This window comes from Drosophila arizonae, chromosome 5 (genome assembly GCF_054131065.1).
Source record: "Drosophila arizonae isolate 15081-1271.41 chromosome 5, UAZ_ARI_1.0, whole genome shotgun sequence".
Classification (NCBI taxonomy): Eukaryota; Metazoa; Arthropoda; class Insecta; order Diptera; family Drosophilidae; genus Drosophila; species Drosophila arizonae.
The window spans coordinates 14,038,259-14,061,466 of record NC_142925.1 but is presented as its reverse complement, the minus strand read 5'-3'; the positions used below and the strand labels follow the sequence as shown (position 1 = coordinate 14,061,466).

The following is a 23,208-nucleotide window of genomic DNA, read 5'->3' as shown; positions in this document are numbered from 1 at the left end:
TATTAAAATTTTTCGCTTCAAAAATATGGGACAACAACAATGGCAATGAGCACAAAACAACAAGCTACGCAAATTTGTTGAAAATCCAAATACACACGCACACCCCACACCCACACATACACACACATACTCGCACACACACACACATGTGCCAGAGCTCAAGTTCGCCAATGATGCGCCGCATCATGAACGAGGTAAAAATTTACTCAACTATGAACTCTCGCTAAAACCAATGTGTATGTGTTAGAGAGAGAGAGAGTGTGTGTGTGTGTGTGTGTGTGTGTGTGATGTCTGTAAAATAGGCTCAAATTTGCGTAGAGAGCGTGCGTTGATGGGGCAAAGGTTATGACTGCGCCTGCTGCTGGCAAGGGTTTTCGCCCGCGTGGACTCGGGTTCAGGGCTCGTATGTGAACCAGGAGAGAAGCAGGAGAAGGGGACAGGCACACGCAGAGGCCAAGCGGACAAGCAAAAGAAAGGGTACGTGCGAGAGAGAGGGAGAGCGGGCGAGGGACAAGGCTCGACTGCGTTTGACAGTTTCATTCAGATAAAGTCGGGTTGGGCAGGAGGCGAGCTCGGGTTGAAAATTTATATAAATTGACAGTAATGCTGGCTGCTTGCTGCTGCTCAGAGCAACAACAACAGCAACAACAACAACAATTTCTATGCTAAATTGCGCGACAACATTGACAACAACAATGCAGCAGCAACAGCAGAAGGAGGAGGAGGAGCAGCAACAGCAGCAGCAGCAGCAGGAGCAACTTTTCGTATCGCATTCTTTTCGGCTCGACAACGCAAATTATGTACGAAAAAGCAAAATAATGAAATCGTAAAGAGTTGCCACACACACACACACACACACACACATAGAGCGGATGCCAGACAGCGCCTAGGCATATATAATCTCTACATAAAAATATATAAATATATTTATACATATATAAAATATATTATATTTAAAATTCATTTCAGTTTCCTGCGCAGACTTCGTGTCTATGCAAATAGTGAGCATATTAATCATTGTCTTGGGCCCTTTTCTTATGGCTGCTCCTTTTGCGGTCGACAAGCTCTGTCTATGTTGTGTAAACGAGCCTGGCGAGGTGTTTGCAGGTAGACTTTGTTCAAGCGCTACTCTATTTGAGCTATAGTTGGACTATAGTCGGAGTAGCCTTACCCTGCCAAGCTCTACTTAATGCCTTTTAACACCGCAAATAAAGCATTTTGCTTTATATCCAGTCTCTCTCTTTTTTTTCACTTAGCATTTCAGTCTCGCTTGACTCGTGGTATTTAAAACTGCATTTCGACGCTAATAAATAAACAGCTTCTGCCTCTCTCTCTCTCTCTCTCTCTCTCTCTCTCTCTATTTATCTCTCTCGGATTCTTTTTTGCTGGCCATATGCGCGCATTCCTGTTGTTGCTTCGCTTCTCCTACTCGCAGATTCGTTTGAAATTTATGAAAGCTTCGCTCCACGGTTAAAGTGCACTGAGCGCTGCGGCACGGCCTCCGCCGGGCACTAAAACAACTGTAGCTGCCTGATGGCCGCGTTAAATGCTTTTGTTGATTCAGGGCTGCTCCTGCTCCTGCTCCTGCACCACCTCCTCCCCTTTACACAATTTAATAGTTTTGGCTGGCAAGAAATAAACTGCTCGCTGCCTGGCTGCCTGGCTGGCGACGCTGAATGCAGTCCGCAATAAGTCTTGGCAAACAGTCACCGGTACTGAACGGACAGCCTCCCCACGCGCCTCCTTCTGCCCAGCCACGCCTACAATTGGCTTTTGTGCGCTGCGCTGTGGCTGGTAAAAATCTGTGTGTGTTTGTTTTTCATTAAAAAACTTTTCATTCAGAGCGGTCAAAGTTCGCCTCGGACTCCTGCTCCAGTTCCAGCTCCGACTCCAGCTCCAATTCCGATTCTGACTGCAACACTCTGCGGCAGCTTAGCGGCGTTGGCGGCCGTAAAGGCATTCAGTGACAGCGCGGCCAGTGTCCTGCGTCCTATGTCCTACGTCCTGTGTTATTGCGGTCAGGATTTGCTATTTAGGAAAAGTCTCTGTGCTCATTGCCCCATTGTCTCTCCATGGGACTGCGGGCGGGCTTTCATTGTTTTTTTTTTTTTTTCAGTTTTTCTGTTTGCCCGACTGGCTAAATACACAATTCATAATTTTCAGCTGCCATAGAAAGTCACGTAACCAATGAGTCGCCAAAGACTCGAGCCAAGCATAACAAAACCGCCATGACAATTAATCCAGCATCTCTCTAAGTGATCTGCTTCTTTACTTGTTTTCCATTACAGTGCTGCTGGTGCTGCTGCTGTTGCCCTCGAGCTGCCACGGGCAGCAGCAGAAGTTTCGCACCACGCCCCACGATCTGCAGGTGCTGGAGGGTGCCGAGGCGATGATGCGCTGCGAGGTGGCCAATGTCGCCGGCGCCGTGCAATGGACCAAGGATGGCTTTGCACTCGGCTTCTCGGCCGTAATACCCGGCTTTCCGCGCTACTCTGTGCTGGGGGATCGCAAACAGGGTGTCTACAATCTGCGCATCTCCAATGCCTCGATCAATGATGATGCCGAATATCAATGCCAAGTGGGTCCAGCGCGCCTCAACTCGGCAATACGGGCGAATGCCAAGCTCACTGTCATATGTAAGTATATAAAAATCATATAGATATATGTATTAGTTGTAAGTCTTAAGCTAGCAGGAATTGAGGTGAAGAAGTTTTGATAAATACTCAAAAATTGGTCTGTACTTGTTTCAATCACATTTTATATATGTATATATATATGTGTTCACATAAATAGCAGTGCTCTGGAGCTTTGACTTTAAAGTTGATAAATCATATTAAAAAGACCATAATTGCACCAATATTTTATAAACTTATGAATTTTTTTGTACAAAACAAAACTGTTAACATTTGAAGATGAAAGCAAAATCTCCCAGTTTCAACCAGGTAGTGAAAAAGGGATTTTTTGTGCTGTTAATAAAAACAGCAATAATATCAATAGTAAGTTATATTAATTAGGCAGCTATTATTATTATTATTTTATTATTTTAATTTTTAATTAGGCAATTATTACTATTATTATTTTATTATTTTAATTTTTTTGAATACATTTTTGCATTAAAATACACTAAATAAGAAGTTTACAAATCTGTCAATAGCAAGTTAAATTAATAAAACAATTATTATTATTATTATTTATTTATTTATTTTTTTTTTTTATTACATCTTTGCATTAAAATTCAGATCGACAGATTTCTATAGCAAGTTAAATAAATTAGAAAATTATTATTTATTTTATTTTTTTTTAATACATTTTTGCATTAAAATAGACTAAATAAGAGGTTTACATCTGTCAATAGCAAGTTAAATTTATTAAACAATTATTATTAATATTATTATTTTTTTATTTTTATTATTTTTATTATTATTATTATTTTTTTTTTTTTTATTTTATTTTATTTATTTAATTTATTTATTTATTTATTTATTTTATTTTTTTTTTTTTTGTATACATTTTTTGAATTAAAATACACAAAATTATTGCTGTAATTTTGTATAACATAAAAAAATATATTATATGTACTTTTATATATTAGAGTCGGGCAGTTTCTTTTTATCATCCCGAATGCAACATTTTTTTTTATACAAAATATTTTCATAAATATTTGATATATTTTTATATATTTTTGCATTTCGACTTTAATCTCAAAAATCGATTAATTAATTTTTTGTGTTTGTTGGTTTTCAAATAATTTACCATCATATTTATACCCAAGTGCGTCTCTTGTTGTTTTTACATTTATCAGGAGCTCGCATAGTTTTTGTTCATTTCAAACTGAAAATTCAGTTGGTAATCGATTCAGCTGGAATCGCATTGGCAACTGCTACATCCATTTGTGGTCTGATGCTAACTGGGATTCTCTATTTCGCTTTTTTCATGTTGGCTCTGCATCTCTCTCTGTCAATTTCTCCCTCTTTGGCTTGCTCTCTGGTTTACGGCATCAATTAATTTCTGTAATAAATACAATTCCTAGCGTAGAGTTCTCGTTGCGTCTGTGTTTGTTTCCTGCTCATTGCACCTATAGCATTTTGCACTTGCATATTTAAATTGTCACGCCGACTCGCATGCGGGTGCTCTCTCTCTCGCTCACCCCCTTAGTGGGGGCGTGGCTGGTTGTCGCTGCCAACATTTATTGTCAGCAATTTGCAAAGCAACAGCAACAGCAACAGCAACTGGAGCAACAGCAACAACAATGAGCTGAATTTAGCGCAGTTTATTGCTCCAAGGAGTCAGCTCGGAGGAGCTGTGACACTGTCACAGAACTAAGTTCAGCTTGGGGCGGGAATCGAGACAGATAGAGAGAGGGTGAGCGTAAGGGAGATAGAGTATGCCAGTATGAGATGGTTTAGCATTTTCAAATTGAACCGAAATGAATTTATTTTTGTTTGATTTTGCTTCTTTTTTTTAGTGTTGCCAAAGTGTGAGTGTGTCTGTGTGCCTCTGTCTCGTTGCATTGTTATTCCGGCTGTCGTGTAATCACTTTGAAAGTGTGGGCACTCCTGTTGCTGTTGCTTCTTCTTCTTCTTCTCGCTTCTGTTGTTGTAATCACTCAAGAAATTGCGCTACATTTGATGACAGCGATTTTCATTTCCTGTGCTTAGTTTGGCTGTCTTCTATTCCACGCTTGCAGATATGCCCCGCCCAATAGCCGCCCACTTCTATAATGGGCCATGGCAACGGCAGCGACAGCGACAAGGCTGCTGCTGCTGCTGTTGTTGTTGTTGTTGTTATCTTGCCCAAGGCTCACACGCACTCACACACACACGCAGACACACACACATATACATGCGCATGCCTAATGACGTTTGTTTAGTTAATTACGCGCCATGAGCTGTGACAATGATGATGTGTGCCAAGGAGCCTTAGAAAACTCAAAGTACAAAAATATATAAAAATAAAATAAAAAATATACTCGCCACTTCCACTTAGAGAAAAAGTCTTGTGAGACGTGGGAGGTAATGCAATATTCTGATTTTTTTTATTTAATGAGTAATCGTTAGGGAGATGTTTAAATGGGTGAGACATATTCTTTAATTTAATTTAGAGCTTGAAAACAAAGAAATTGAAAAAGAGTTTAATGGAAATATGTGAAAGGAGTATATGCAATAGCTTGATTTCATTTAACATAATTTTCTTTTACTAAGTTAATTATTCTGACGATTTTGTTACTAAACTATTTTTGAATTTAAAGAAAACTATGCTTAATATATTATTTTCATGCATATTTTTCACTAAGATTTTTATTACAATTATTTAATTTTTTAATGAAGCCATGTTGATTTTTTTTTAAATTATAAGTAGCTTAAATTATTTTTTAAATTTAGTTTTGCTGCTAAATATTTTTTTTTTAATTTTACATTGTTTTAATTATTTATAATTTGTAATTTGAATATATTTATTAATAATTTATACATTTTTAAAACCAAAAATTAATAAGTTTATATATTTGTAAAACCTTAAATTTAATAATTAATAAATTAATTGATATATTATTCATATAGGTTTTTTCTTAAAATAAAAAAAACATTTATAAACACTTACGTATAGAAATGAAAGTAGATTTGGGCTTAAAGAAGGAAATCCATGCTGAAAAGAAATTATCTATATATGTACATGATTAATTTAAAGGAAAGGAAAATAGGTCAAAACTTACAAGTTTCAAAAGAGTTAAGAGTTAACTTTGGAATTTTGGGCTACCCAAAAAGTCTTGAACTGGGAATTTTAGGCATAGCTCTGGGAATTTCAATCTCGACTCGATTAGCGTATAATAATACGCTCGGCATTTTGTTCTCTCAGTGTATGCTTGTGTATGTTTGCCTGCGATTCATATAAGCTTGTTAGTTATGGCTGTTGTTGTTGCTTTTGTTGTTGCTGCTGCTGTGGCAAAAGGTCGTCCGGCGGCGCCTCTGCCCCACCATGAAGAAATGTTTGTCATAATTGTCGGTACTTGTGAGAGTCCAGCGAGTCTGCCCCTAACTTCAAGCTCTCTGGGTGGGTGGCTGTACGTGTGTGTGTCTATGTGTGTGTGTGTCTCTTTTGTTCTATAATGGCATCCACTATGTTTCACTGACTCAAATATGTAGCTATCTCTGCATGTGTGTGCGTGTCGTAGATGTAAGCAAAGGTATGTCCCGTAGGCATCCAAGAAAACACGTGCGACATTATTGCAGCAATTAGCCAAGGCAAAATGTAGACAAATGTGTAATAATTCAATTAAGTTCAAGTAACATTTATTTGATTTATTTATTAAGCCAATTGCCCTCACCAGTTCGATGCGATATTGATTAATGCCAGCATTGTTAACATGATTTCTGTGATTTGAGCCAGCTTAGCATTAGCTTGACACTCTTTATCAAATCAGTTGATGTCGAAGTAAGAATTAATATTCAATTTGAATGTGAAATTGCATTTGAATTGCATTTAAATTGTATTTCAACTGCATTTAAATTATTCATTTATTTAGTTTCTGTCAAAGCCGTTGAACTGCTTTAGTTGACGGCGTGATGAGCTGAGGTTTAGTAACGGTCTGTTGCCTTTATTAGCTGTTTATGCCATGAGCCTCGTCAGTTTCCCTATATTATTGAAACATGAGAGAAGATTGTGCCGCAAGCCAAATGAATTGAGTTGGACTGCAGATTCGGTTACATGCCAGCACGTGGCACCCATACACGAGTCCAGCTCAGCTTGTATATCTATTCTTGTGTGTATTTCGTGTCATATGTTTGACCAGCAAGGCTTTCGCTTTCTCATGCATCTTTGTATTGATTATGCCTGAAGCTAGAAGCCTGCCTGCCTGCTGCTCTGATGAGATTTAATGTGCTTAAATACATATAAACCAGATTCTTTGTTGGCTATTTGTATGTGAATGTAACAATTCATATTTGTTTATATGCAGATTTGATTTATATTTATACAACTGTTATATCAGCTCGGCTAATTCCTCAACTTTTAATAAACTACACTAAATTGCACTCGATTGCAATACTGTTTCGCTTTATCTCACTTCCTCTCTCTTTCGCTCTTTGTCTGGCTGGCTGTCTTGCTCTAATTAAAATAGCATATGCTATGTAGTATGTAGAGACCTAATGAACGAACCTTTGTCATTCGCAAATTAAATTTGAGACACTCCAACGAGAGGCAAACGCAAAAGTTCTTTTGCAACTAATTTCAACGTACGCTGCCCGCTTAGCCAAAACTTTCATGGACCCAACACACACACACACACACACACACACACACACACACGCACGCACGCATACTAGCACACACACTTGCACACACAGGTGAGGGCGCAATTAGATTATAAGTTGGCATAGTAAAGAACTTTTGCACACAAAAGTCCACGTGCAAATTTATGGAAATTTAGAAAATGTTCGCATGCCATTAATTTTTAAAAACGCAGCCAAAAACACATATGCCGCAAGGCGACCATACCGAACCGAACAGAACCGAACCGAACTGGGTCCAACAAAACTTTTTACTGCCAACGCATTGGGACCACGACCAGAGCCTGAACCTGAGCCAGGGCCTGTGCCTCGGCCTCTGCCTCTGCCTGTGCTTGGGCTTGGGCTTGGGCTTGGGCTCTGGTTGGAGTCTGGGCAATGGCGATTCAGCTGCTCCGTGCCCTGGCACAATGGAATTCCAGGCATGCACAGCCCCCAAAAAAGCAGAGCTGCCTTTATAAATTTTGAATACAAAGCAGCACTGCGAACAAAAATGAAAAAAAAAAAAAATGGAAAAGAAGCAAAAAATAGAAAAGGAGAAACAATTCTTTTTTTCATACATTTTTTTTTTTTTTTTTTTTTTTTTTGCTTCCCTCTGTTATGCAATGCCGCCTGCACTTCAGAATGGAAATGGCGCTGGGATGGGGCCACACACTTGGTGCGCTGACACTGGCAGCCAATAAATGTGCTTTAATGATTTTCAAATGCTCCAAAATTTCTGGCATTTCCGCTCATTTGAGTCGAGTAATCGCATCGTAATTGTCGTGCAAATCATCAAAGTTTGGGGCTAAACCCTGCCCACAGGGCGTGAGCCTGTTTGAAATATGGCCAAACATTTATTGTTGTTCTTTTTTTTGTTCTTTGTCGGACCTTAAAGTCAGGGCCAGCGACCCATCGACTCAGCTCGGCAACCCACTCAGTCACTCAACTCACTGGGGCTGTCTCCAGACTCCTCCCGACAAAACAGTTGACGTCAAATGGAAAAATTGCCAATTCTTGTCCTGCAAAAATGAAAAAAAAAAAAAAATAGGAATGAAAAAAAAATAGAGTCGAGAAATATTTCAGCGCATAAAACTTTTATGAGGCGTACTATTAGTGGGTTAGCGGGCTGAGCTGAGCTTCAGCTTTGCCTGAATTCATGGCAAATTGCACTTTGCTGCTGCTGCTGCTCCTCCTCCTCTTGCTCCTGCTGCTGCTACAGCCCAACAATGGCTGCATAAATTATTTGCAGCCAGGCACCTCGCAGCAGCCCGCCGTCTGACCTGCTGCTGCTTCTGCTACTCCTGCTGCTGCTGGGGCAGTGCATAAAATTTAATCAACGAATCGCTGCAACGCTCGTATGTTTGGGGTTCGATAGGGAGAGGGGTGAGTGAAGCTTACCCACCTGCATGCCACCTGCTGTGGCACCTTCTCTAAGCTCGTTCATAATCGCATGTAACGCCAATTGTAAGGACAACCTTCGCATTCTTCTAGCTCTGCGTCCTTCCTGCTCGTTCGGCTACACTGAATGATTGTCGTTGTTGAATGCGCCTCGCACATGTCAATAATCAAATACAATTTGCATACCAATCAACAATGCATATAGCTGCTCGCCTCCTCCCCAGGCCCGCCTCCTGCCAACCCATCAAGTGTCGGCGCTCGAGAGGACCTTCAGCGGCACCCACTCCAGCTGCGTAGGTGCTCAGTGCGCGTCGTCGTCGCTGCCTCAGGACCTACAGCAGCTTCTTGTTACAAATCGAACTGCATTTGGAACGACTTTGTACAAAAGCTGATTCATAAAATGTTTATAAGGGCATATAAATTCCACTTTATGCCCTATAAGTTAGAGTTCAATTTAGTGAACTAGCTCAATCTGTAACATAAAACTTGGTTCACTCATTTGAATATATATATGATCAGCAATAGGAAAGAATTTTTCTTGATTAAGTTCATCAAATTAATAGTTCATATATGATTAAATGACTTATTAAAAAGTATTGTTTAGAAATGTATCACATCGCTCACTAAAAAAGCAGAAAGAGTCAAGTAGTTGATTTTAGTAAACCGTTTGATCGAACTGGTTCATAGGAATATCATCATATAATATACAAGTACTGAATGTTGGTAATGACCATCAACATAGTTTAAATCAAAGTAGTTAATTTACGAATGGTTCAAATGAACTAGTTCAAATGAATTGGTTCAAATGAACTGGTTCAAATGAACTGGTTCAAATGAGCTAGTTCAAACAAACGTGTCCTGGCTCTAGCTTTACCTGAATTTAATTATAACACCCCAAATCATCAGAACTGGTAGCAATCCCTCATCGAGCGTCGCCATGCAACGAGCGGATCCACTCTCTGATGTAAAAACAAGAAGTATAAATTTATGAACTTGTTCAAATGAACGTATCTTGGCTGAACTGAATTTACTTATGTCACCTACCCGCCCGCCACCAACATCAGGGCTAGCAGCTCATCGATTAACAGCTTCTGTTTTGAGCGCCGCCCCGCAACGAGCGAAGAAACAAAAAATTGGAAAGAAGTGAAGAACAAGGAAGTGTAAATGTATGAAGTAGTTCAAAGGAACTAGTTCAAATGAACTGGTTCAAATGAACTAGTTCAAATAAACGTGTCTTGGCTCTAGCTTTATTCCACCTACCTGACCGCTCCCTGCATCAGGACTAACAGCAACCCCTCATCCATTAACAGCATCTGTATCGAACGTCGCCCAACGAGCCAATCCACTTTCTGAGGTGAAAAACAAGAAGTATAAATTTATGAACTTGTTCAAATGAACTAGTTCAAATGAACGTGTCCTGGCACTAGCTTTATCTGAATTTAATTATACCATCTATCCGCCCGCCCCAAAGCATCAGAACTGGTAGCAATCCCTCATCCCTCATCGAGCGTCGCCCCGCAACGAGCTGATCCACTCTCTCTGAAAACAAAAAGTATAAATTTACGAACTTGTTCAAATGAACTAGTTCATATGAACTAGTTCAAATGAACGTGTCCTGGCTCTAGCTCTAACGGAATTCAATCTTGAATCTATCTCAAATACATTAACCCAACTCTTTCATATTGTTCCATCCGATGGTCATGATTCAATCATTGGTCATTAATCAATCAATACCTCAGTAATTCCAAACGTTCACATAAAGAGTATCTCAAATTCTCCATGTCGAGCACATGCAACTTTTCTGTTACTTTTAACTGTGCAACACGCGCGCAGCGCACAACGTGACACTGCGTGGCTGCTGCAATATGGCAAATATTATGAATTTTCAATGTTCCGAAACCCTTTCGGTGCCCGCGGATGTGCCCCGACAGCCGCAACGCTGCTTGGGGCGTCCTTGCGACACCAATTTGCACAGAAGAGCCTTCACTTAAGGGTGACGCTGTCGACGAGGACAGATTCAAATAAAATATCTGGTATCTATTTTTCGAGAACGAAACGACACGTTATATTGCTTGACAGCAAAGCGAGAGAAAGAGGGAGGGAGAAAGAGAGAGTGAGAGAAACGGCTGAGCAAATGAGTGAAGTTAACTGAAGTGCAGATAGTAAAGCGAATCCTATATGAGATGCCCGATTACTTGCATTCCGTATAGCTCGAAGTACTGAGAAAGGTAGCTTTGAATTTATATTAATATATTATTTGACAGCAGAGAGAAGCGCAGAGAGAAGCGAAAGAGTTTAGCGATGTGACAGTCAATTATTTTATATCAAAGTTGAATGATTTAATAGATTACTAAATATATTACGTATACGTATATTCAACAAAAGGAAAAAAGTAGCAAACTTTACTCTGATACTCTTTTTTTTTACATTTACTCACATTACGTATACGCACTTCTTACAGAACCTTTATTAGTTTATCTGTTTTGAGTTAAGCTAACCCTGTAATATCTGTAATTCAATAGACAATTAATGTCATCAATCTGTTCCACACAAGTCAAGCAAAAAGGTTATTATATATCACATATTAAGTATACGCAATGCCAAAAGTTAGTTGAGTTGACTTTTTTTTCGGGCATGATATTTCTTATGCGCGTTGTTGAATAAAAGTATGCGAAGCGCATAGAGAGCTGGATAAGGGAAATTGAGTGCCGCGAGCATAAACAACCTTACTACTACACACACGCGCAGCCACACACACGCACACACACACACAAGTTCACGCCTCAGTGTCTGTGTTTTTGTTGTGCGTCGCGGGATTTTGTGTTTGTATATTTGATTTGTGCATAATAATTTGATGCGCCCAAAGCCAGGCAAATAAAATTCACAAACAACGCGCGCGCAAGCCAGCCTCGAGGCACCGAGGGCATCTCCGACCAGCGCTGAGGCTATCAAATGCAGTAAGCCCGAGCAGGAGGCGCAGAGCGGGACGAGGGCGAGTGCTCGTCGCTCGGACGGACAGGGTGTTGATTTTATTTGGTAGCAACAAAAGCAATTACCTCGACATGGTGGCTTACACGGTGGCGGTGGCGGTGGCTTTGGCTCTGACACCGCGTCCCAACTGCTTGCCACACACACCCACACAGACTCATTTTGCATGCAACAACTTCCAGAGCGAGCAGCAGCAGCAGGCAACATATGTTGCATGTCAAAAGCGCCCCAACTGCGCGGCTCCATACACATTTCACTTTAACTTTCTGTGTAGCAGCATTTTCTTATGCTACTCCTCCTTCTGCTGCTGTTGTTGCTGCTGCCGCTGCTGCTGCTGCTGTTGTTGCTTCTGCTACTCACAGAGAAGACGCAATGGCTGCCTACTCCTTCAGGTGGCATTAAAATAATGCACACGTGCACTTAACTTTATCCACAATTGTTTGTTTGTATGTGTTTGCTGCAGTGCCCCATTGTTAGACAGCCTTAGCCCTCACTCTCTCACTCTCTCTTAGTCTCTCTCCCTCTCTCTGTTGGCATGTTTGCACAAATATTGAGACTCATACTTGAGCACATTAACGGGCGCTGCTGGCAGACGTCAGGCTGCGGGCCATCCACTACTTTGGCGGCCATTCAACCTGCGACTGCAACCGCCAGCCAACGCCATAACGCCACAACAATGTCGTCTACAATGGCTGCCACGCCCACTTCCCACACACACACACACCCACACCCACCCACTGGAATGGCCAACGTGCTGCATTGTGGCATAATGAGCGAGCATTGCCGCTGGTATCGCTCTGGTTGGCTTTGTCATTGTTTAGCTTAGCTGCCACGCCCACCTCCCACAGATGTATGCATTGTTTGCAACAGTTGTTGGATTCAAGCATTTGAAATAACAACAGTCGTCTAATCACTTATGCTCTAACTCACTCACTCACTCTCTCTCTCTCTCTCTTTTGCAGCGCCTCCTTCGTCGATCGAGATCAAAGGCTACAGCCACAACTCCAAGGTGGAAGTGCGCGAGAATCAGGATCTGACGCTCACGTGCATCGTGGCCAATGCGAAGCCGGAGGCACAAATCGTTTGGTATCGCGGAAATGTCGAATATAAGCCAGGTTGGTAAAGAAGCTAATAAAAATAATACTATAAATAGTTCTTGAGCTATCACAACGTGTTGATTTGATTTTGGTAGTCAATCATTCACTAATAGTCAATCGAACAGTCCGTCAATCACTTGATGTGTCTCAAAGTCAATCTGTCTATCAATCAGTCAGGCAGTCAGTAAGCGACACTCTACGAATCTGTTAAACAGCGAATCAGTCAGTCAATCAATCTCATGGTCAATCCTTCAGTCAACGGTACTCAATCATGCCATCAGTCAAGCCGTCAGCTTGTTAACCTGGCAAGCAATCAGTCAGGTAGTCAATCAATCAATCATTCACTCAATTAGTCAATCAGTCAAGTCAATCATCCCTTTATTCATTATTAGTAAATCAATCAATCAATTAATAATTAGCCAGACGGCATCAGGGCATCAATCAATGCATTCTTGCAGTCTTTCCATCTATCAGTCAGTTCATTTCAATCACCCTGTCAGTCCATCAGTCATTGTCACTCTGTCAGTCAGTGTGGCATTCACTCAGTCAGTCATCCAATCAGCTAATTTGTCACGACTAACACATTTATATATTTTGTAGAGAAAATATTCACTTAAATTTTCTTATATTCACATTATATACTAATGTAATGGAAGGCTGGCGCAATCAACATCAAGACACACACACATACACAGCAGCACACCTACACACACACACGCACACACACACGTATATAGAGAGAGCTCGTGACAAGTGTCACAACACTAAGCCATCAAATTTAATGTCCACTTACACAGCAAAATTCCGTCCCGGATCACCGTATCCAACGCATGTGTCTTCTAATGGCATGCCCAGACCTTATCCCACCTACCCGCCCGCCCCCTGCATCTGGGCTGGCAGCAACCCCTCGTCCATTAACCATTCTCATATCGAGCGTTGAGCTGATCCACTCTGGTCCACAGAAAAAAAAAAAAAAACAAAAAAAAATTAAAGAGAAGTGAAAAAACAAAAAAAAGTGTAAATGGATTTTAGCTGGCGGCAAGGCAGATCGGGAGCCTGGGCAGCCCTTTGACTGTCAACCAGTTTTTGGGGCACATGTGTGTGAGTGTGAGTGGGTGAGGAGCAGGAGCCGCCCGTTGACTTTCTGCTTGATGACGGTGCTTAAATAATAATTTTATACCCTAACAAAACGGTTGCCATTGCCGTTGCTGCTGACGTTTTGCCTTATCTCTTTGGCCTGTGTCCGTTGCCTCTGTTTGTGCCTTGTCATTTCATTGCTGGCCAGCTAAATTGGAATGGTGGACGGACGATGCTTTTAAAAAATATGGAAAAATGCAAATGTAAAAGGCATCGCGATGTCCCGGCCAGGACAACAGGCCATGGGCACCAGGCAGGAGCAGGAGGCAGTATCAGCAGCAGCAGCAGGAGCAGGTGGTAGTAGCAGGAGCAGGAGGCAGTAGCGCAGAGGCATCATACGGCGCTTAGTCGCTTAGTCGCCTTCACGACATTTAATTTTCATAATGATTATGATATGCAGCATACATATAGGTGAATGGATGTACGTGTGTGTGTGTGAGAGAGTGTATATATCTATATATATGTGTGTGTGTGTGAGTGGGTGCTGTGTTTCCATCAGTTGCGTCTCCGGCTGTCATTTGGCGGCTAACGAAATCATTTTAACACAACTGGCGCGTTAAAAATGCTTAAAATGTGAAACGCACAGCGAGGACGACGACGACGACGACGACGACGACGATGATGATGATGATGATGATGGGAATTTTTGGGCAAACAAACAACACCAACAACAACAACAAAAAAAAACTGGGAGGGGGAGTGAGTGGGAGCAAAAGAAAATAAGAAAATTTCGCAAAACAGCGTAAAATGTAGGAAAATCCGCAAAGGAAATGCGGGCAGGAGGTGGCAGCGGCAGCGGCGGCGGACGTAGTGCTTGGACGTAGCTGTGCATGATGAATTATGTTTACGACACAATATGTTGCGGCTGGACATGGGCACGGAGCCTGGTTACGCTCAGCGCCAACAAAAAATGAATAAGAAGACGACGAAGCAGAAGCAGAAGAAGAACAAGACTTTACGACAATGTGGTTAACGGCTCTGCAACATCATTTGCAAGCTGTCAGTGGAGCTCGCCACGAGTGTGGCTCAGTGGCTCGGCGGCTCGGCGGCCCCGGGTCGTTTCGTGGGGCCAAGCTCATATGTCTGCTCATTAGTGTTGGGGCAACAACATTTTAAGCAATATTATCTGGTTAAACCAACTAAAAGAGAGTGTGGGAGAGAGGAAGAGAGACAGAGAGAGAGAGAGAGAGAGAGAGAGCAAGAGTGGGCAAGTCCTTGCAAATATTTCAACTACATCGAGCTATTGGCAATTTATGACTTGAAATTATGTCACAAAATGTGTCGGGCTTTATTGTTGTGCTTGTCAGCAAATATTAGACGCACAAAATATGCGCCTACAAATGAATTCCAAGGGCCATGAGAATCGCGCAGAAGGGCCGACGGGGGAGGTGCGACAAAACTTCATAAAATATGCGTTAAACTTTATGACAAGGACCTGGGCGTGGGGCAGGATACTAGCTGCACGTACGCGAAAATGGCGTGCAAATTTTGCAATATCCAGTTAGAGGGAATAGCACCCTCCACACAAACACACACACACACACACATACATCCATGCACGCACACCCGCCATTTTAATTTTCTTTGTATAGAGCTCGCTGCTGAGTGCTGCTGTTGATGTTTTGTTGTTGTTATTATGATAAATCGCAGACATTTAACGCAGCGCACAAGAATTTATAACACACACACACGCAGCACACACCCACACACACACACCCATACAGCTGCATTTTTGGAAGTTTGCTTGTTGCGTCATTATTTATGGCAATGCGTGTTGCTGGCCCTGCCACATGCCACAGTTCATAGTTACTGCAAAGGACAGGCGAATAAACTATACAATCTATGCATCTTCATATACAAAATTCTTTTCATCTTGACTGACTGACTGGCTGACTGATTGACAATCATGAGTACAAGGCCAGCTTGATAGCGGCAGAATGCGCTTTGCCTTTTGTTATTAAATTCTAGAGCTGTTTGTATGAAAATTCATTAAGTCCGAGTTTGACTTCACTTGGAAATATATTTTACTCTACAAAAATTTAAATCTATAAAATGTAGATAATAAACTTTTTGTTAACTTTCTATGCAACATCTTTGTCCTTGTCTCTGGCAATGAAATTTAAAATAAAAAATAAATATTTATATATAATTACTATTAAAGAAAATTTTATTTATTTCAAAAATTTGTATTTGCATAAATATATTTTTAGAAAAATTAAAAATATATTTATACTTTAAATACAATTTATACAAATATATAAAACAAGTATATGAAATCAACACAAAATATATATTTAACAAATATCAAAGACAAATGCCAAAGCCACAGACTCTGTATAGAAATCTTGCCAAAAATAACACAAATTTTAAATATTTTAATTTTAATAATATAATATAAAATAATTATACTAAATTTATAGTTTATTTAAGAGATGATTCAACTTAAACACTATTTTTTTTTTTTTTTATTCAATAAATATTTTAGTAGACTTAAGTCGACATTTAGTAGGTCTTTCTGTTGGGCATAGACCAAGTATTATTTCTGAGCATTACCTGCCCCTCCATCTCACTAAACAAACGCCATTTCACGATCGAAGAGGCAGCTGCCTGGCCTCTTCCATTTATTAATTAATCGCTCAATCTTGTTCGCAGCTCAATAGGCTTAAAATATTGAAAAATGGCAATTTTATAAATATAAGAAATAAATTTTTTATTTTCAGGATAATGTGTAAAAAATTTATTTTAATATATTTTAATATAATATAAAATAATTAATAGTATAAAATAATTAGTAATAATAAGAATATCTATTATTTTTCCATTTACTTTTATATCTTCCTCTTATGTCACTTAAACGCTTTCCCAATCTCATTTCCTCTCTTCTGCTCTCTGCTTCACAGAAAAACGGGAAGACAAGGTCGAGGAGTCCACGCCCAAACGCTTTACAACCACCTCGAGTCTGAAACTGAAGCCCGGCGCGGATGATGACTACACGGAATACACCTGCCAGGCCAAGCACAAGGCTCTGTCCCCGGACATGCCCATGCGTTCCACCGTGCAACTGTCCGTGTTGTGTGAGTAATGAAATACATATATACACAGACACACACACACACACACGCATATGCACATACATGTATATGGATGCAGCTGCTCAATGGCCGTTGGTAGGCTAACGGCCTGGCCTGGCCTGCCTTTTGTATGGCATGTCAAATATATGCGTACTGCGAAATGCCAAATGGCGACCTCATTAGCCGGCTCAAATGGCCAAGTTTGCAATACAATTGAAATGCTAGCCGCGCACACTTATGCCAAGTGCTCACCTCGATGCCGGCCATTTGTGAGCCACAAAAACGAGGGACTACAGAGGGGGTTAACACCCCCTCAGGCCACCTCTCTGGCCGCTAATTGCGCAATTGGTGCGCGTATTAATTAGTTTTTAAATTCTAATGCGACGACCAGCTGCTGCCTCTGCTGCTCTGCTGCTGCTCTGGCTGCCGCATGGGGTCACAGGTTATTGTGTGCGATGTGTGTGTGCGTGTGGCACAAGAGGTCACAACAATTGCGTCGCATTTCAAACTTCTGTTATTGATTGCCAGCTTTGACCAGCGGTAACCAAAGTAGGCAGCTGCCCAGCCCTCCACCTGTCCACCCCCTCTCTCTCACTCTCTCTCTTTCTCTCTCTCTCTCAGACACACCATATTCAAATTAATTATGTTTGCTATTTATGCATTGGATGCTGTTCCGGCTGCCCTGGCACTGTAGCTGCCTAACTGTGTAGTTGACCACGAGGCTATTATTGGTGCTGCCATTCATTTAGCCACTTCGTGCTCTTTGGCCAATGCCGGCACTGCTGCCAATGCCTGTTGACAAAATAGATTGAATTTGAATTTGAATTTGAATTGCCCAAGCAGCTAACAGGCAATGCACAGCCCACATTCTCTACTAATTATTATGCCTTTAACGTGCGCTGAACGAGTCATTGCAATTATCGTTGATTAATCATTGCTAATGCATCAGTCGAATGCCAATTTCAGTCAAGTCTGGCTGGCTGTCGGCTGTGCAAGGTTTTATACTAAAAATTGCCCGTAATTGTAGAGGCTAGGCTATATGGAACACATATTTACATATGTATGTACGTGTACATAAATGATTGTTTTTTTTTTTTTATCGGTCAGCTCTTATCTTGTAGAAAGTTAAGGAATTATTTCAAGGAATCATTTATTAATGTGGGCATAAAAATTATTTATTTCACTTACTTAATTTATATTCCCACACACTTTTCATTATACTCTATATTCAATTGCTATTCCTGCAGTAGTTTTCATTTTGTTCTTCAAACTTTCTCCAATTCAACTGCAAAAGATATTAATAATGAGGAAAGAGGAAAGCATCTCCGCCTGAAATTTAATAATATTTTAATGATTTCTTAAATATCATATCTAACCAGCCCTTAATGTTCTTACATTTTTTAGTCAGCCAGTCAAAATAAAATAATTCAACTGAATCATAAGGGAAAGGTTAAAAACCTTTGCTAAATAAATGAATCCTAACAAAATTATATACATTTATTTGAAAGAATTTGCAAAAAAAAAAAAATAGAGAAAAAAAATTTAAAATTGTTTTCATTATTAATTTATTAAAATAATTTTTAAATTTAATAATCATGGTATTAATTTAATATTTTATTTTTAAATTAATATAGAGCAAAAAACACGAAGCAAATGGAATGTCATATCAATAAAGAGCTGAAATTGAACTTCAATTAGGACTCTAAATTGTATTAAAGAAAAAAATCCTATTTAATAAAATTTTAACAAAGACTAAAGAGAAAAATAAAAGATCATATCTAAATTCTATTAAAATATTAAATTAAATTATGGATCTAGTTATACGTAGGACTCTGTAGTTATAAGGACTTTATTGAATTAATTTAGGACCATTGTCAAGTCTGCTGATTCGCTTTAGTCTAGCCGAGCTTACATAATTCTGTTGCCAACTTTGTGAATTGAATTCGGCCAAGAGCTGTAAGAAGTCAATCAAATTTAATTACACTAAAATTCCACTATATCCGACCAAACTACACCGAACTACGCTGAAATTCAATTCAAATGCTCATTTACGCCAAAGCAAGGTGAGCTAATTGCTTAATTGTTTATCAATTGGCGCTTCATTTGGTTCAAATAAAAATTGTAGCTGGGGCAGCTGCCAGAGCGAATATGAGATAGATGTGATAGATCCGTTTTAAACGCTATCAGCCACACACACAAACACAAAGAGAGAGAGTGCGTGTGTGTGTGTGTGTTGGCTATAAATATTTATACATCTTAATTGCGGCTACACTTACGCGTATCTGTGGGACATGCACATTGCCGTGCAGTTGGGCCATACATATTTGCTCGCCTCGGTGCTTAATTATGCGCTATTATTGCAGAGCAGCAACACCACACCCCCCCTCCCCCTGCACCCACCACCCTTCTGACCTGCTGCCTGTCAAGGACCAGTCCGCTGCTGTAATCGGATTCAGTTGGCCACATGCTGGGGCCATATTCATGGGCGAATCCCCCACGCAAACGATACTCGTACACAATATTTTAAGTGATATTAATTTAATTGTGTGCCGCTACATATAGTCGCTCTCCCTCTCTCACAAACTCCTTCTCTCTCTCTCTCTCTGTGCCTGTATAGATTATGGCTCAGTTCGCGGCCTCACTTTAAAGCACACATTGCGTATACGCACCTTTGGCCAGCTGGTCAAAAATGTTGTAGAATCGCTTCAAACCATTTGAATTGTTTTTGTTTTTGTTTTTAAGGGCGTTTAAAGGTCGTTTTTTTTGCCCGTGGTATTTGCAATGTGATTAAAACGCCCACAAAACATGCAAAATTACAGACACAGCTCAGGCGAATGCAATGCAGCTATGCCACGCCCTCGCTCAAACGCGCCACAAAAACAAAAACAAAAGCAAAAGCAAAAGAAATAACAAATAAAAAGCCAACAACGGCGGAAATCGACGAAAATAATGCATTTTAACCACATAAACGATTGGCGTGCAAACACTTCAATTAAAAACGGCGCACGAATTGTGTTGCATATGCATATGGCCGTGCCACATTTGTTTTAGTGTAAATTGAATTTATTTGCGGCAGACGCAGATACAATTAAATATGCAAGCAAATAAGCCCACACAGACAATATATATATATATATATATATATATGTATATATATATGTATGTATATTATCCATTATCCTGTTACATTATAACGGCTCGCGCTTTAACAAGTCCATTTTACTATTTCATTTTCTTTTTTCTTTTCTGTTGCTCCACAGATCCGCCGGGACCGCCGTACATTGAGGGCTATTCACCCACTGAAACGCTGCGGCGCGGCCAGACGGTGGAGCTCATTTGTCGCAGTCGCGGCGGCAATCCGCCCGCACAGCTCATCTGGTACAAAAACAATTCACAAATACGCATGGCCTACAGGTAGGTGGAGCAGCTCGGCTGGCGGTGCTGCAGTTACTGTTGCCATCATTATCTATCTCCATCCATTTGCTTGCAGAACCTCGGGCCGGCTATCGGAGAATATCTACACGTTCACAGCCGAGGCGAGCGACAACAAGGCGCGTTTCCGTTGCGAGGCGAGCAACGTGATGTCGCAGACGCCGCTCAAGGCGGAAGTTGATTTGACTGTGCTATGTAAGTGCAACCACCCATACAGCCACCCATACAGCCACCCATTCAGCCACCCAGCAGCATCATCAAAGTGAGAGCCAGCTGCCCTTAATGCTCTGCCATCAGATAATTTGCGTGTCCTGCCGGCTCGAGTCGACTCGAGTCTCGTTATGCAGATGGTGGCAATTGCCTGCTGCTGCTCCTGCTCCTCCTGCTGCTCCTGCTGCTGCTGCAATGCCTGCTCGTTGCGACTCCTTTGCATGTTTGCCTAATTGTATTTCGTTAATTTTCATATTTACACACTCTGACGCCCACACACACACACACACGCACACTTATGCTTACACTCAGTCTCTGTCGCTGGTTTGTGTCAACAGTCGTCCTTTGCAGCATGCCACTTGGCACGCGACTCAAAGCGAAAATAAGCCTGACAAACTCTGACTCGCTCGCACTCCCCACACTCCCCCTCTATCTCTCTCTCTCTCTCTCTCTCTCTCATACACACTCGGTGTGCGCTTTCTTTTGCAATTAAGCTTAAGTTTGCACTCTCATCCAACAGCAGCCACCCGCACCCACTTGGCTTTGTCAAATCAAGCAATGCAAATTCTTTTCAAGTGCCAAATAGCATAAACCCCACCAAGGTCCACGCCCACGCCCCGACCAAGCGTTGGCCACGCCCACGCCTCTCACAACAATTGCAATCAGGCTGTGGGGAAGGCAGCGCGAGTTTCGTCTGGCCAAAAAACGTCGTTAGTCGACGTCATTTGCATTTGCTGTTGCTAAAGCATCAAGTCCTCTACTCCACGGTCTGCTCTGTAAGAGCCTCCACACACACACACACACACACACACACACACACACACACACACACACACACACACACACTCACACACACTTGTCTGTGTGTCAAACATGCAAATGGGCTACTTGAGGGCATGCGCTGCGTATGCGTGATATTCAAATTTGAAAGCGAGGCGAGTGGCCGTTGCTGAATTGTCGCTGTTTAGCGTTAGTTTACCTGCATAATGAAAGGCTGTCAGCACGTGCCCAGCCAGAGCTAATCCTCCGCACCAGCAGCGCCACGTCTGCCACTCGGACATGGCCAACTTGTCCGGCCAATCAAATTGGCTCTTGTTACTTAACCAGCTAAGCTAGCCTTTGTTTACCTTCTTCTTTTTAGCCTCCAAATATGCCACATTGAGTGGCCAGCCAACTGGCTCACACACACACACACACACACACACACACACACACACACACACACACACACACACACACACACACACACTCACACACACACTCAACCATTTTGACTTCAGCTGCGCTCGCTCTTCGCATTATTTATGTATAACGAAATGTGGCACAAAATGAAGACGTAGCTGGCATACACATAGAAATTCCTGACCCAACGCACGCCTCACCCCTCGTTCCGTACCCTGCTCCAGCAGCAGCGTCTCATGTGTGCTCGGAATGAAGATGTATGGCAAAAGATGCGAGAAGTTAAGAATTCATAATGTTTATTTATATGCGAAACATATCGAGCCGAAGTTTTCTCCATCCTTTTTTTGCATTTTATCCCTCACTCTGCCCCCGTTTGCGAATTGGTCCAGCGGGGCGTATGCGTAATATATGCACAGCTGCTGCTGCTGCTGCTGCTGCCTGCTGCTGCTGCTGTCTGCTGCTGCTGCTGCCTGCTGCTGCCTGCTGCTGTCTGCTGCTGTCTGCTGCTGCTGCTGCCTGCACTTATCCATCAAGAAAAGTAGCAGCCAGCTGCAGCTACAGCTTCAGCTTCAGCTTTAGCTTCGACTTCTGCTTCAGCTTCAGCTTCAGCTCCTGCCACTTTCGTTACTGGCATTAGGTAATAGCTCGCCAAGGCAGCGCCTCAGTCGCCTGTCACTCAGTCACTCAGTCATCATTTGCATTCCGGCAGCTAGGCAGAAGCGATACGCCGTCTCACTCACACTTGCCCCCTCCCTCCCCCCGACCACACCCTGCACGTGTATATAAGCCGTGCGGCATGCCACAAGTGAGGCACTGGCGCAGGCTTATTAAATATTAATGCCATGCGAAATTACTGCTGCTCCCCTACAACACACACACACCCACACACACATACGCATAAAACCTGCTGCTATCTATAATCCATACATCTTTCTTTCACATACAGTCGCACCTTCGCAAGTCACTGTGACAGGACCGACGGAGGCGCGCGTCGGCGATGTGGTGCCGCTGATGTGCACGACAGCGCCATCGAATCCGCCCGCCGAGATCAAGTGGATGGTGGGCGGACGGCAGATACGCAATGCTACCTCCAAGACGACCATCAGCCCAGAGGGTGAGTTGAACTGCACTGATTGAGCTCGTTTAGAGAGAGAGAGAGAGAAAGAGAGAAAATAATTTGCTAATTATCTAACTTTTGTCGTTCATTGCAGGCGGCTGGACCACCAGCTCGAACATCACCACCATTGTGGAGCCCAACAAGCGCTCCCTGGTGGTCATCTGCCACGGCCTCAACATGCAGCTCACCGAGAATGTGGTCTCCACGCATACGATTAATGTTCTGTGTGAGTATTAAGCAGAGATTGCTCTTACCTTAAACTAAAATAAGCAACAGCTGTAGTCGACTATCTATATACCCTACATCAATTTTTA

At 41.7% G+C, this 23,208-nt stretch overlaps 1 protein-coding gene and 1 long non-coding RNA gene across 5 annotated transcripts in view; one reads left to right on the top strand and one right to left on the bottom strand.

Annotated features, from left to right (window-relative positions):
• Nucleotides 1-23,208, top strand: part of sns (nephrin adhesion molecule sticks and stones) — an 85,330-nt gene that overhangs the window by 19,830 nt on the left and 42,292 nt on the right. For all 3 annotated transcript variants that reach the window (XM_089471320.1, XM_089471319.1, XM_018011484.2), the window contains exons 2-8: nucleotides 2,289-2,636; nucleotides 12,611-12,763; nucleotides 16,783-16,956; nucleotides 20,214-20,367; nucleotides 20,444-20,580; nucleotides 22,724-22,891; nucleotides 22,989-23,120. In XM_089471320.1, the coding sequence (XP_089327446.1) occupies nucleotides 2,289-2,636; nucleotides 12,611-12,763; nucleotides 16,783-16,956; nucleotides 20,214-20,367; nucleotides 20,444-20,580; nucleotides 22,724-22,891; nucleotides 22,989-23,120 (1,266 nt within the window). The remainder of the gene's footprint in view (nucleotides 1-2,288; nucleotides 2,637-12,610; nucleotides 12,764-16,782; nucleotides 16,957-20,213; nucleotides 20,368-20,443; nucleotides 20,581-22,723; nucleotides 22,892-22,988; nucleotides 23,121-23,208) is intronic.
• On the bottom strand, nucleotides 7,857-10,772 carry LOC149268545 (uncharacterized). Of its 2 annotated transcripts, none has more exons than XR_016270522.1 (4): nucleotides 8,847-10,772; nucleotides 8,665-8,783; nucleotides 8,371-8,569; nucleotides 7,857-8,281 (listed from the first exon to the last, which is right to left on the bottom strand). It is a non-coding gene; the product is annotated as an uncharacterized LOC149268545 (long non-coding RNA). The 2 variants fall into 2 exon arrangements; XR_016270523.1 differs by having other exon boundaries at nucleotides 8,665-8,778.